This window comes from Pan troglodytes, chromosome X, assembly GCF_028858775.2.
Source record: "Pan troglodytes isolate AG18354 chromosome X, NHGRI_mPanTro3-v2.0_pri, whole genome shotgun sequence".
Lineage (NCBI taxonomy): Eukaryota > Metazoa > Chordata > Mammalia > Primates > Hominidae > Pan > Pan troglodytes.
This window is the reverse complement of record NC_072421.2, coordinates 133,026,827-133,040,307: the sequence shown is the minus strand read 5'-3', so window position 1 is coordinate 133,040,307 and position 13,481 is coordinate 133,026,827. Positions and strand designations below refer to the sequence as shown.

Genomic DNA, 13,481 nt, shown 5'->3' with positions numbered 1-13,481 from the left:
GACTTTTCCAAAAGATTTTTTACTCATAAACAATACAGAAAGGGGAAAACATTTTCAGAGAATTTACTACATGCCTGTTCATGTTGTAAACAACGTACATGTACTCACTTAATATTATGCAGAGTTCTATTAGTTAATTAGGTGTAATTTTTTTTTTTTTTTTGAGATGGAGTCTCACTCTGTCACCCAGGCTGGAGCGCAGTGGTACGATCTTGGTTCACTGCAATCTCCGCCTCCCAGGTTCAAGTGATTCTCCTGCCTAAGACTTCCAGAGTAGCTGGGATTACAGGCACCCACCACCACGCCTGGCTAATTTTTGTATTTTTAGTAGAGACAGGGTTTTGCCATGTTGGCCAGGCTGGTCTCAAACTCCCAACCTCAAGTGATTTGCCTGCCTCGGCCTCCCAATGTGCTGGGATTACAGGCGTGAGCCACCTCGTCCAGCATAGTTAGGTGTAATTATTATCCCCAGTGCTACAAAATGAGGAAAGTGAAGCATAGAAAGATAAATTGAGGATTTAGGTGACGTGGAATACCTTTCAATCAGTCTTGTCACAAAAGAGATTATTGTGTGGTCTGAGCCTTAATTAACACCAATGGTCTCCTCCATGAGTGCAGCTATAATCCCATTTGTTTTCATGCTTTAATGGGCAAGTCAGTATAACACACACACACACACATACACACACACACACACACACTCCCCACATTTAGATTTTTAGTAGGACCATTCAAGTAAAACAACATCACTTAGTACTTCATATTTCAGGGACACATTCATCGTTTTCTAGATCAAGCACTACAGATATGAATCATGGAAACAGGAAATAAACTGTGATTTCGATATTAAAGAAATTAGTGTGTGGTGGAATGAATATAGATTCTGGAGTGAGAAAGATGTGGATTCAAATCCTTGCTCTTATGTGCTATGTCGCAGGTAAGGCGTTTGACCACTGTGGCCTTTGATTTCTCCCTTTTAAAGGACAAACAGTAACATTTGTCTTACAGAACAGTTGTGAGCATTAAGTGAGATCATTAAAAACACCAGCTCCTACTAGTACTCAATACATGGCAGCTCTGACTTTATTCAACCAACACACTCTTGCATCAGGAGGCTCCCACTAAGAGCCTTAGTGTCATATTTTATTGTTTAAACAAACAAATGGAGAACCTCTGATTTGTATTTATCTTGCCAAAAAGAAAATAATTATATAGCAAGAATATCCCAATTTAGGCAGACATAGGCATAGGTATCCTACCTTCTTATCTTGTTTAAACGGATTGCCAAAAGTATGCAGTCTTTTGGGTTGGTCTGGATCAATCTCTCGCAGTGGAGAAGCCAATGTCTTCAGATATTCCTGATAGTTACCCATTTGTGCAACTGGAACACTATGAAGGGAATCTGCAAAATCACAGGAAAAGAAATTGATGCTTATAGCTGAAGCGTATGGTCCTTTCGAGAAGACATGATCATAGTTTGGTTTAGCAGTGTGTGTCTTGGCATCAAATGGTATTTAAAGTCTCGAATCTAGCATTCTAGGATCTAGAATCATCTCTCTTCATCCCAATCATAACTTAGTCTACCGTTACTACTGCCTACAGGCTCACATCGCTAGGATCAGAACAACTCCCTTGCCTTCAAACCAGGTTTGAGAATGGGCTGACCCTACACCACCATCCCAACTCAAATCACCACATATCTTCTGCATTTCAAAGAGTCTAGTCTCTACGGCATTCACTTATCATCCAGAGAATCTTGGTTAGTAGGTGTTAATCACTGAGAATTTGATTAAATCTGTAGGTTCTCTTCCTAGAAAAGCCCTCTTACACAAAAAACTTTGTGTATAATTTCAGGGAATTGACCAGAATAAGATTTGCTCATTTTAGTGAACAGGTGAGCCTTTTTAAAATTAACAAAATGGAGTAAATGGAATTTGTAAATAGTCACAATTATCCTGGATACCATTAGGTTGATTACTTTCATTTAAATGAGGTATTCTCTACTGAATTTATCACAGTAGGCTGAGTGTTATAGTGTTTGGGTGTGCAAATTGGGAAATCTGACAGACCTAGGTTCTGCCACTTTCCAACTGGCTAAACTTGGGCAAACTACTAAAAATCCTCACTCTCAGTTTCCATGTCCATGAATTGGACATAAAAACAGTATCTATTTCCTGGGGTTGTTTGAAGCTTACAATAGCTAAAGCATGGCAAGTGTAGTGTACGTGCTGATTAATGCACACTTGACCTTAAACTTGAAAAAAAAAATGTGCCTGGTAAACAGACATAGGGATTCAGTGAAAACAGGCATTTTAAACATTAAAATACTATAAAATAGCCTACTCATTATGCAATAAACACCTTCCTGTAAGTCATGCCTGGCATTTTCACAAAAAAAAAAAAAAAAAGTATTTCACAGTTATTTTACCTTCATCTTGTCCAACAATAAACTTGTGCGTTTTCAGCAGATTGGATCTCATTCTGGTCAGCTGGTCTAAAAGACCTCTACGGGGAATATCATAAGCATTTCTGTATGTCTGAGGTTTCAAATCCTATTTGAAATGAAACAAATAATTTCAGTTACTCCTAAGGCTTTTAATATAGAAATGTCATACTTATCTCTCTTAAAATGTTACTGAAGAGTGTTATATCAATACAACTGACTACAGTAGAATTTTCCCAGTGGCAAAATTCCACTTGCTAGCCTTGTTCTGCATTGTAATACACCTACAGGGTATTAAAGCCACTGGGACTATCCCTTTTCAAATATGTCATTTAAAACACCAAATCCCGAGATTGATACCTGTGGCTGCCTTGCAGGACCACTGCTCGTACTCTAGATGTATTCCTCTGGCAGCCATGGAGGGGAGGTGAGCTGCTGGGATCTCCCTTCAGGAAAGCAATGGCTGATCCTGCAAGGAGTGCAGTTAGCAGAGAGCCTCCCGCTGCTGTGGTGCCATAGGGATCCGCTGCAGCACTGAGCTGAGGCCATGCCCTTCCCAGGCTGCCCATAGCCAGTAACAGACAATGGCAGGGTGTTAGGGCCTGGCCAGCTCTGCCCAGCGTGGCCCTCCTCTGTAGGAAATCTTGGTGCTAGAGGTCCCCACTGTGCTGGCCAAGACTTTCTCCAAGCTACACCAGTGTCTGAGCTTCTTCACACCCAATTCTCCTTCATTCCTCCTTCCTCTCACAGGTGATGGGCCAGCTTTGTAGCTTGGAAGCTCTGCCTGCCTACTCCAGCTTCATCTCCCCTTTATCTTTCATGGGCGTTACCCACAAAACATATCTTGTCCATTTAATTCCATATTGATATCTGCTGACAATTCCTAAACTGGTCCATTATTAACTACTAACTCCAAAATAGGATTGTCCATTATTTCAAAACTAAAGGAATATGAAAGACATAAATGTATCAGACAAGTTCAAACAAATACAAACTATTTATGTCACAATTTACCTTGTTTAAGAGCCCAATTTGGAAGCCAGCAAATTCTTTGGTGTTCAATTCTGTCAGTCTAAGTGCAGTTTCCCCTGTGATTTCTTTCAATAGTTTTCTAAAATTTTTATTGTGAGTCAAGGACATGCCACCTCCAGAATGATTTTTCACTTTAATTGCAATTTCCTGGGGAGGTTTCTTCCCCACTGATGCTAGTATTCGTTCTGACTCTAGTTTGGTCTAAAATGAAAGTACATAGTATGTTATAAAAACATCTACATTACCACTGTCATTTTTACTACTTAAGAAAGATAATACTTTCAGAACCCCACAGAACAATTTTCAATTACAAATCACAGAAAAATGGATAATTAAACATTTTCCTGTGCTTCTTTGCACTACCACAGCAAACAGATAGGGGGCAGGAAAGACAAATAATATTTTTTTTCTTGTCTAGTGTCAAAATTATAATAAAATCATGGAGAGAATAAAAACCATGAAAAGAATTTCATTCATAGACATTTAAAAGCACATTTTGTTACTATAAAATCTAGTCTAAGTGAACAGGTTCATTTCAGACTCAGACATAAAGGTTTAAGACTGTATTTATACATGTAAACTAGTACTAAAATTCAGATCACATCGAATGGCATTATATCTGAAAAAATTAAACTATTTATCTCTAATATTGGACTATCCAAAAAAGGTCTGAAAAAATTAAACTATTTATCTCTTATATTTGACTATCCAAAAAAGGTCTTAGAAGATAATGCTTAATTTAACAGATATTACTAAGTAAGTAATTTGTAAAAAGCCTCTTAATAGGCATTGTGATACCATATTGATTAATATTGCTTGAGTGTATTATAGCAATATATATTTGGCATATTTTGTGTTTTACATACATCTGAAATGGCTCAAGAAACACTGGTGACCCAGTTATTAAATTAGTAATTTGAGCTATTATAAATTAGCTATGATCTTCCCTTTTTCTCAGAAAGATGGAATTCCACCAATGTTTGGTAAACCTAAAATGATTTTGGATTTCTTGTGGTTTGGTGACAGATATTTATTAATTTTCCCTAATTATTGGAATTAAGTCTATATTTATTATCACTAAAAAATTCTTAAGTCATGAAATATGAGATAAGAGCAAATGAAGCATCTGTTTCCTTAAATGGTCTTGAAAGCTCATTTGTAAAATGATACATGTGCCCCAAAAGGTCCCAGAACTTGCATTAATTAAAATCTCTGTACACTATTCTTCCTTGTGGCCATACCTTGGTGACACAGCCTTAAAGGCTTAGGTAAACATCAAATTTAAAAAAATCGATAGATCAATAGATAGATAAATAAATAAATAACCAAACCAAAACATTTACAACAACCACAAAAAATCTATTAGCAGAGAGGAAAGGAGGTTAGGGGGACACTTGGTAGATTAGAAATCTGGGGTTGCCTTTACTTTCTTTTGCACTTATAAGCACACTGGACTGGTAGGAGCTGGTAAGCTCCAGACCATACTGAAGTTGTTGTCAGTTCCTAGCAAGGGGTGTCGGCATCCCAATTGTGGAGTCACTTTGGTTCTTTGGTGAAATCTGATGTTTTGCTCACTACTCTCCATTTCCTAAAGGCCAAACTTCCAAACACATCCACCTTGAAGCATTATCACCACTGCGAATGCTACTATTGTCCCCTACCTGGGAATACCTTTGTGCATAAGGTAAGTAAAACTGCTGCATTAATTTGTCATATAACATAACACATTCATATGATAGTAAAGTTCTAACTCAGTAGTTCTCAAATATTTCCATCCTACAAGAATGGGCTAAGTAGAGGTGAGAAGTATGATAAGGAACGGTGAGTGGAGGATGAGGTACTAATAGAGAGGGGCAGGCAAGGGACAAGGTGAATAATGGCAAATGAGGAACAGGTGGAGGGTGAGAAGAGAGGAAACTGAGCTCCACTCTTCAGTTCCCCTTGGGGTCTATCACCCTCCAGTGTGAGGAACACTGGTCTCATCTCCCCACTCTCCAGGGAAAAGCATATAGCTCTTTATCCAAGGGCTAGCATGTGAGTATAAGTCCTTCACATGCCTGAAAACTAATCTCAGACAAGTCATTTAATCACACCACGCCTCAGTGTGCTGATCTAAACAGGAGGGATGCTGTAGCCCAGAGTGATCTGAGGAGGAACTAGGTTGAAGATAGACAAAATGTGACCCATGAGAGAAGTCTATTAAACCTCTGCCCCATATCAACCAGCTTGCGGGTAGGACAAACTGGCAGGCAAAAGGAGAAATGGCACAGCATCAAATGATACTGACAGACCCTTAACTGCAGCTTAATGGTGAAGCTAGAAGCCATAGAGAATCACATTATTACTAATCCATAAAGTGTAGAGATATATACACATTTAATTTGAAAAATTACAATTACACTAAAGAATAAGGAAATGCACTTCTGAGGGCAAAGGATTTTTGTTTGTTTGTTTTTACCAATACTACCTGTTGGCTGAGTTTTTTAAGGTAAGAGATAACACTGTAACTAAGTCCACAATCTAAATTATCTGATATCAGATTTGGAGCTCCCATCATCCTTAGTGCTTTCTTTAATGGCTATAAGGAAACAAAATACACAACAGTAAGAATAGAATAAATCTTAAAATACTCAAAGTTCAGTTATAAGGGGCAAAGGGACATGATTCATTTCTTAGAAGTCAAGGTGCTGCACATAAAACCAAACATGGAACATTAAAAAGTGGCAATGAAAATAGCAGAGAAGTAAGGAGCAGAAAGTAAAAAAAATCAGAAGAGAGTGGGATAAGAAGAGCAAGTAACAGCAAATTCAAACAAGTAAATTGCGTTCAATCTTATTTCCCAAATCATCAAATCATTTCACATTGCATTTTATTGTTTGCCCCATTACTGCCATGGTAAACAGTAACACACCCCAATTTCTCCTCCCAGTGACACCAATGGTACCATTTAAGATTCTGCCTTTTCACCTCTAGAAACTTCGCTTAAAGGTTACCACATCAACCTCTGAAATTATTTTGGTAATCTTGATTTAGATTATATTACCAGTTCAAAATCATGAATACTTCACATTATGAAATCCAAAATGAGGCCAAGTCATTTCTGAATTTTTTTGGATTCCGCCTCTCACCACCAGTGCCCCAACTTCATGCGGTGTCTAGGACACATTTAAGAGGCAATAGGCAACTGTAATGTCTTCAGATTTTCTTTTTCCAGAGGGAAACCCCATACTGAGAATTTCTAGAGTTAAAAAGGGAAGTTGATGTAATATATGAATCCAGATCTATTTATTCTTAAATTCCAATGTTATAATTTCATAAGGTTACTTTTAATAAGAGAAACATAGATGTGTTTTATAAAAATAACCATGGCAGTTAAAGGAATAAAATAGAGAAAATAGCTCTCTTTTGTGCCGCCATGACATCTCCAAACTCTTACACATGATTTGAGAAGACAGTGACGACACAAATATCTGTAAAATAAAAAGATATCTCTCTTATTGCAACAGTAAAAGCTTTTGATCACTAACATTTCTTGTGACAAGAATTATCATTGATACAGTTAATACATATATACACACAAATACATACTAATAGGTAGTATGGAGGCAGAGTTTTTAAGTAGCTGTCAAAAGCCTGTCGCCACTTCAGATTTGGCTTAAGCTTGTGAACTTTAAACAAGTCATCTGTAATAGAAAAATAAAATATTACATCATTCTAGTCCTGAGCTCTAAGATATAATCAAGCAACCCACATCTAGAAACTTCAGCTTTTAATGTAGATGAAAATTTCATTGGCGTTTATTTGATTATCTTTTTTAGTGGTTGTACTATTTACCAAAATTATATATAGTATTTTTTCTAAAAAATGAAATAAATTCTTAAGTTACATATTCCTCTTTCATCTGCAATGCTACATGAAATACAATATTAAAACAATGATTTTGATCCACTTGAAATATTTTCCCAACCTCTTAGATATTGGTAACTAGTAATTTTCACCTCAGGGGCAATCCATGGTCACTGGTTGATGGAATAACATTTATTTCATTTAAACATAGAGGGTGTTATCCATTTTGCTGAAAGGTCAAGGTAAGAGACTTTACAAAGTATATATAAACAAAAGCTAAGCCTATAATTTCTAGGCAGTGATGAGCAAGCTCTAAAACTATATTTTGGGCCAGGCGCAGTGGCTCACACCTGTAATTCCAACACTTTGGGAGGCTCAGATGGATGAATCACTTGAGCCCAGAAGTTTGAGACCAGCCTGGGCAACATAATGAGACCCCTGTCTCTATAAAAAAATAAACAAAAATTAGCCAGGTATGATGGCATATGCCTGTAGCTGGGGAGGTTGAGGCAGGAGGATTGCTTGAGCCTGGGAGGTTGAGGCTGCAGTGAGCTGTGACTGTACCACTGCACTCCAGCCTGGGTGACAGAGCAAGACCGTGTCTCAAAAAACATAATAAAATAAAATAAAATAATAAAATAAAAATTTTAATCAGCCTATGCTTTGTTTAGCCATATTTCCCTGCCTCTGCATTTTTTTTTTATTTCCATGATCACACATTTTGAGCCAAACTTTAGGTCACTCACTGACCTAAAGTCATTGGGTGATAGTAAAAGCACTAGTAGAAGTAAGTACAGATGTTAGGTTGAAGTTTAAAATTCTGTAGAACAACTAAACATGTTTCTTGAATACCATGTACTAAAAATATTTGAACTAAAAATATTTACCTAAGTAGACATTCCCTATCTTTTCACACTTAATTTAATTATTTTAATAATCTAAATACATTTTATATACGCATGAAAATTTCCTTCACATCTCATTATTTCCTTTCAAGTGTAAGAAAAAAACATTTTTCTAATACAATAAAAATATAAAAATTGGAATCCCCAGACATCAACATGAATCTGCCACACATACTATAGGTACCAAAGACACTATAAATTCATCCTTTATTTTGTGTCTTAAGGTTTTAGTAGTTTTGATTTTAAAAAAAAAAATGCTTTACTTACAGAGACAAAACCATCCCTATCCCACATGCATAATTTCTTTACAAATAGGGCTATTCTTTGAAAATCTGAATTACTTTAGTTAAGAAAAGCGACTACATATTTCCTTCCTTTTACAGCTATAATAAATTATTCACTCCTGCTGAAACAAATTTAAATGAATTTACAAAGTCATAAAATGTAGGTCTTTTGTTAAAGATTTGAAGATATTTCTGGTTCATTGCAGCAAGTGGGGCCTTTAAAGACCATTCATATCTTGACAGAAAGGAATGAGAGACCATGGATATATCCTGTTATACCATGTCTTTATGTGGAGTCTGTTGGGAATTAGGCAGATTTTGGAAACTAACGGACAAACGTAAATACTGGAGAAACTTTTAGATATAAATAGATTAGATAATCAAGTGAATAATACTCTTTGCATTTCTAACAATGCCAAGTGCAATGATTCCACCAAGGAGCTCATTTAGGCTAATTATTTTCTGCCAGAGTTTTAAAATGGGAGTCAGGAGAAGAAAGAAAATCTTCTGCAGTCTAGATTAAGAGTAGAGAGCTCCTGGGGTGACACTGCCTTAGTCACTACCTCTGTAGCTCAGCAAATTATTTCCATGGCATTAAATACCCATTCACATGGACTCTCTAGGATGGTACAGTAAAGGTGTCACATAAACAATTAGCTGATCAACATTTGAAAGAAGAGGTGATGAGAGTGTAGAATGAAAGTAAAATGATACTGCCAACACCTCAAAAATGACCGGTATTTTCTCTTCCAGTTCCTTTCTCCCCATTTCTTTCTTCAAAGAGAGGGAAGACCTGGGTTTGAGTTCAAGCTCAGCCACATCCTTAGCTCAGTGAGTTTGGAGAAATTGCCTTTCGTAAGCCTCCATTTCATCTATAAAATGGGTTAGATGATAATTGCCTTACCACAAGACTATTCTAAGGAACTACATAATGTATGTGTAAAAGCCCCGTACAAAATGAAAAACAAACAAACCAGTGTAAGCTGTTAAGCACCAGATACATAGTGACTGATACACATCAAAGTATCCTGCTTCTATTCTCTATTCTCATACCTCTCCCTTTCTTCCTCCTGATCATAACTGGTTTTAATATGGAACTAAAGTTTATTTTTTACACAAGTCCTCAGTTCTTAATTTAAAAGAACAGGTGGATTGAATGTGATATATTTAAGAAAATGAAAAAAAAAGTTGTTACAAATGCTCTAATTTCTGCAGTTATTAGGTCTCAATAGAAAAACTAATTTCCTAATTGGGAGAGAGTCCTTTGCTAACTACAACAATCTGGTGACCTCCTTAATGAAATGATTCTGGTAGCTCATTGATACAATTAAGCTTCGTTTATCTATTCCAGAAAATGAGATATTTTATATTTTCTGGTAAGTTTTAGTGCATAAGTAATTAAACTTTCATGACCTTAATTTGATTGAAATCTGGTATTAATAAAAAGAAAACAAGGGACACTGTTATGAACAATTACTGTACTATGCAGTAATATAGTGATGGTTCTGGACTTATGTAGTCTGTATAACTTAACTTGCCCTTTTACTAACTGTCCCTGTCCACTAAAACTGCAAAATTATACAATAGCCTTCTTAGTATAATATAGCAGTGCCTTCGAGAGCTACTAAGATAATGTAGGTATTAATAATGACAATAATAATAACAACAGCATTTATTGAGCACTTACTATTTGCCAGGCAAGTTCTAAACAATTTAACTATATTAACTCATTTAATTCCAACTAAATCCCTTTGAGGTAAGTACTATCATTATCCCCATTTCACTAATGAGGAAACTGAGGCATAGAGAGATTAGGTATCTTGCCCAAGGTCATGAAACTAGCAAGTAGCAGAGCCAGATTCATACCTGGGCAGCTATGCCCTCCAGCCCAAACTCTTAACCACTATAAATGTCAAACTCCCCAGAGAATTAAGTAATTATGGAAATGTTGAGTTTCTGTTTATTTCAGAAACTCACAAGGAATCCCAAGTTTGGACTTCAGGAGCTCAAGGACCTCCAGCCTCAAAGGGTGTTAAAAACCCTATACTCCTCAGAAAACACAGGTTACAGAAAGGCCTGGAGATGGATATTTGAAGCCAGGGGGCAGAATGGGAACTGAGTCAAGATTGGCATGGACCCTAGCTGAATGTATGGGATTAGGGAACAGGGGAAGAGTCAAAGATGCCTCCAGAGTTTCTGGTGTGGGATGTTTGCATAGACATGGTGATGCCACTAACTAAACTGTGCAGAGAGGAGGAAGAGCATGGTAAGGTAAGAGTTCAGCTTGGCTTGAAGACACTCTTGAAACATCCAGAAGGCTGTTGGGCAACCAAAATAATTTAGGTCATCATGCTCTAGGCAGGGTTGGAGTCTTAGTGTTATAGGCTAAGGAGGACCAGGCACAGATGCCACACATGTCTTACTGGTGACAGAAGACACTTCAAACAGAAGAAACACTTGACATTTGAGGAACAGAGTGATGCAAACTAAAAGGTGACCAGGAAGACAGTGTCAGGATTTGACTTGGCATAGTGCTGAGGAGTTTGGGGAAGGGCACCACATGGCAACTTAAGCACAGAAGGTTTTAGGCAAAGAGAGAACTGAATGCTTGATCACACTATAATCATTCCTCTTAACCATTATGTCATGCCTTCATCTGACCTCCATTACCTGAAAGACGAGCAAAGGCAAAGATGAGAGGATGAGTCTTGCTATTGTAAAGTGCTCTACATCCTGATAGCTACTGGAAGACCAGCTACTCTAGTTAAAGGAATTTTCAGGGAATAATTTGGAAGGCAGGCTGGATTTAGACCAAAGATGGGACCCTAGAGCTTAGCCCATAATAGTTGTATAGGACTTTCACAACTGCTCAGTAGTAATGAGGTCACCTCTACCCATATGGTGTCAGTGGAGGTCAAGTGTGGAAGATAATGAAGCATTCCTATCTCTTACAGCCAGGAAGGTATCATTCTAGGGAGGATCCAGAACTCCTACCCACACACAACAATAACAAGGAGATCCCTCCCTTTTGGTGTCAATGAAGGCCAAGTGGCGAGCCTGGACTTCTACCTGGCATGAATGAGGCAGCACCTCCCAGTTTCTCCAAGAGGGGTGTGAGAGGAAGTAAGTTAAAACAGAAGGTTTAAGTAAGATCCAGAGACTCATAACAAAATATTGAAAATGTACAGGAAAAAAATCACTCATCATACCAAGAACCAGGAAGATCTCAAAATTAATTTTTTTTTTTTTTTGAGACAGTGTATCACTCCAACACCCAGGCTGGAGTGCAGTGGCGTGATCTGGGCTCACTACAACCTTTGTCTCCCAAGTTCAAGTAAGTGTCGTGCCTCAGCCTCCCGAGTAGTGGGAATTACAGGCGTGCACCACCATGCCCGGCTAATTTTTGTATTTTTAGTAGAGACGGGGTTTCACCATGTTGGCCAGGCTAGTCTGGTCTGGAACTCTTAACCTCAAGTGATCCACCTGCCTTGGCCTCCCAAAGTGCTGTGATTAAGGTGTGAGCCACCATGCCTGGCCTCAAAATTAATTTAAAAAGACAATTAAGGGATGCCAACACCAAGATAATAGAGATGTTAAAAATATCCAATTTAAAGCGGCCATCATAAAACATGTTTCAAAAAATAATATGAGCAGGCTTGAAACAAATGAAAACACATGCAAAGAAACAGAAAATAAGAATAGAAGATATAAAGAATAACTAAATGGAAATTTTAGAATTAAAAAAATACAATAACCAAAATAAAAAGCTCAGTAGATAGGCTCAACAACAGAATGCAGGGGACAGAGGAAATAATCAATGAACTGGAAAATAGAACAATGTAAATTACCCAATCTGAATAACAGAGAAAATAGGATGAAAAAAATGAACGGAGCCTAAGGAACCTAAGAGACTATAAGAAAAGATCTAACATTCATGTCAACAGAATCCTGGAAGGAGAAGAGAAAGAAAGTGGGGCTGAAAAAGTACTCAAGGTAATAAATGGCTGAAAACCGGCCAAATTTGGAAGGAGAAATAAACCTACAGATTCAAGAAGCTGAATGAACCTCAAACAGAATAATCTCAGAGAAGTGCATGCCAAGACACATCATAATCAAACTTCTGAAAACTACAGGCAGAAATAAATCTTGAAAGCAAAGAAAAACAATACCTCACTTGCAGAGGAAGAACAATTAGAATTAAAGTAGATTTCTCATTAGAAACCAAAAGAACAGAAGGCAGTTACACAGCATTTTTCTAGTGCTAAAATAAAAGTACTGCCAACCGAGAATTCTATACCTAGCTCTCTCTCTCTCTCTCTCTCTATATATATATATATACACACACACACACATACACACACATATGGATATATACATATGTATATACATATATATATGTATATATATATTTCAGGAATGAAGGGGAAATCAAGGTATTCTCAGATGAAGAGAAACTAAGAGAATTTGTCACTAGCAGACCTACCCTTAAAAAACAGCTAAAGGATGTTCTTTAAACAGAAATTAAACATAAAAGAACAAACCTTGAATTATCAGGAAGAAAGAACAGGATATGCCAAAATATGGTTTAAAACAATGGACTTTCATCCTGAGTTTTCTGAATTATGTTTGACAGTTGAAGCGAAAGTTATAACACTGCCTCATGTATTTCTAATTGTACATAAAATAGTTCAGATAATTTTATTATAAATAGAGGAGGGTAAGGGAATATAATGAGAGATAAAGTTTCTATATTCCACTCAAATTAGTAAAATAATGAGAACGAGTAGACTGTGGTAATTTGTGTATATATAACACCTGGAGCAATCACTAAAAAAGCTATCCAAACAGATATACTTGAAAGTACTATAGTAAAAGAAAATAGAATTCTAAAAAACATTTAAATAACCCAAAAGATGCCAGTAAAATGAAAACAGAGAAAAGAAAAATAGAACAAAGAGAAAACAATACTAT

At 36.9% G+C, this 13,481-nt stretch overlaps 1 protein-coding gene across 15 annotated transcripts in view; it reads right to left on the bottom strand.

Annotated features, from left to right (window-relative positions):
* INTS6L (integrator complex subunit 6 like) overlaps nt 1-13,481 on the bottom strand; it is a 61,853-nt gene that overhangs the window by 6,020 nt on the left and 42,352 nt on the right. For 5 of the 15 annotated variants that reach the window (XM_054676968.1, XM_016944197.4, XM_016944198.4 and 2 more), the window contains 5 exons: nt 7,064-7,158; nt 5,943-6,053; nt 3,458-3,676; nt 2,429-2,552; nt 1,260-1,402 (listed from right to left, as the gene is read on the bottom strand). In XM_054676968.1, coding sequence (XP_054532943.1) covers nt 1,260-1,402; nt 2,429-2,552; nt 3,458-3,676; nt 5,943-6,053; nt 7,064-7,158 — 692 coding nt within the window. Of the gene's footprint in view, nt 1-1,259; nt 1,403-2,428; nt 2,553-3,457; nt 3,677-5,942; nt 6,054-7,063; nt 7,159-13,481 lie in introns of those variants that run through there. The other 10 variants (XM_016944201.4, XM_024353308.3, XM_024353309.3 and 7 more) reach the window with 5 other exon arrangements.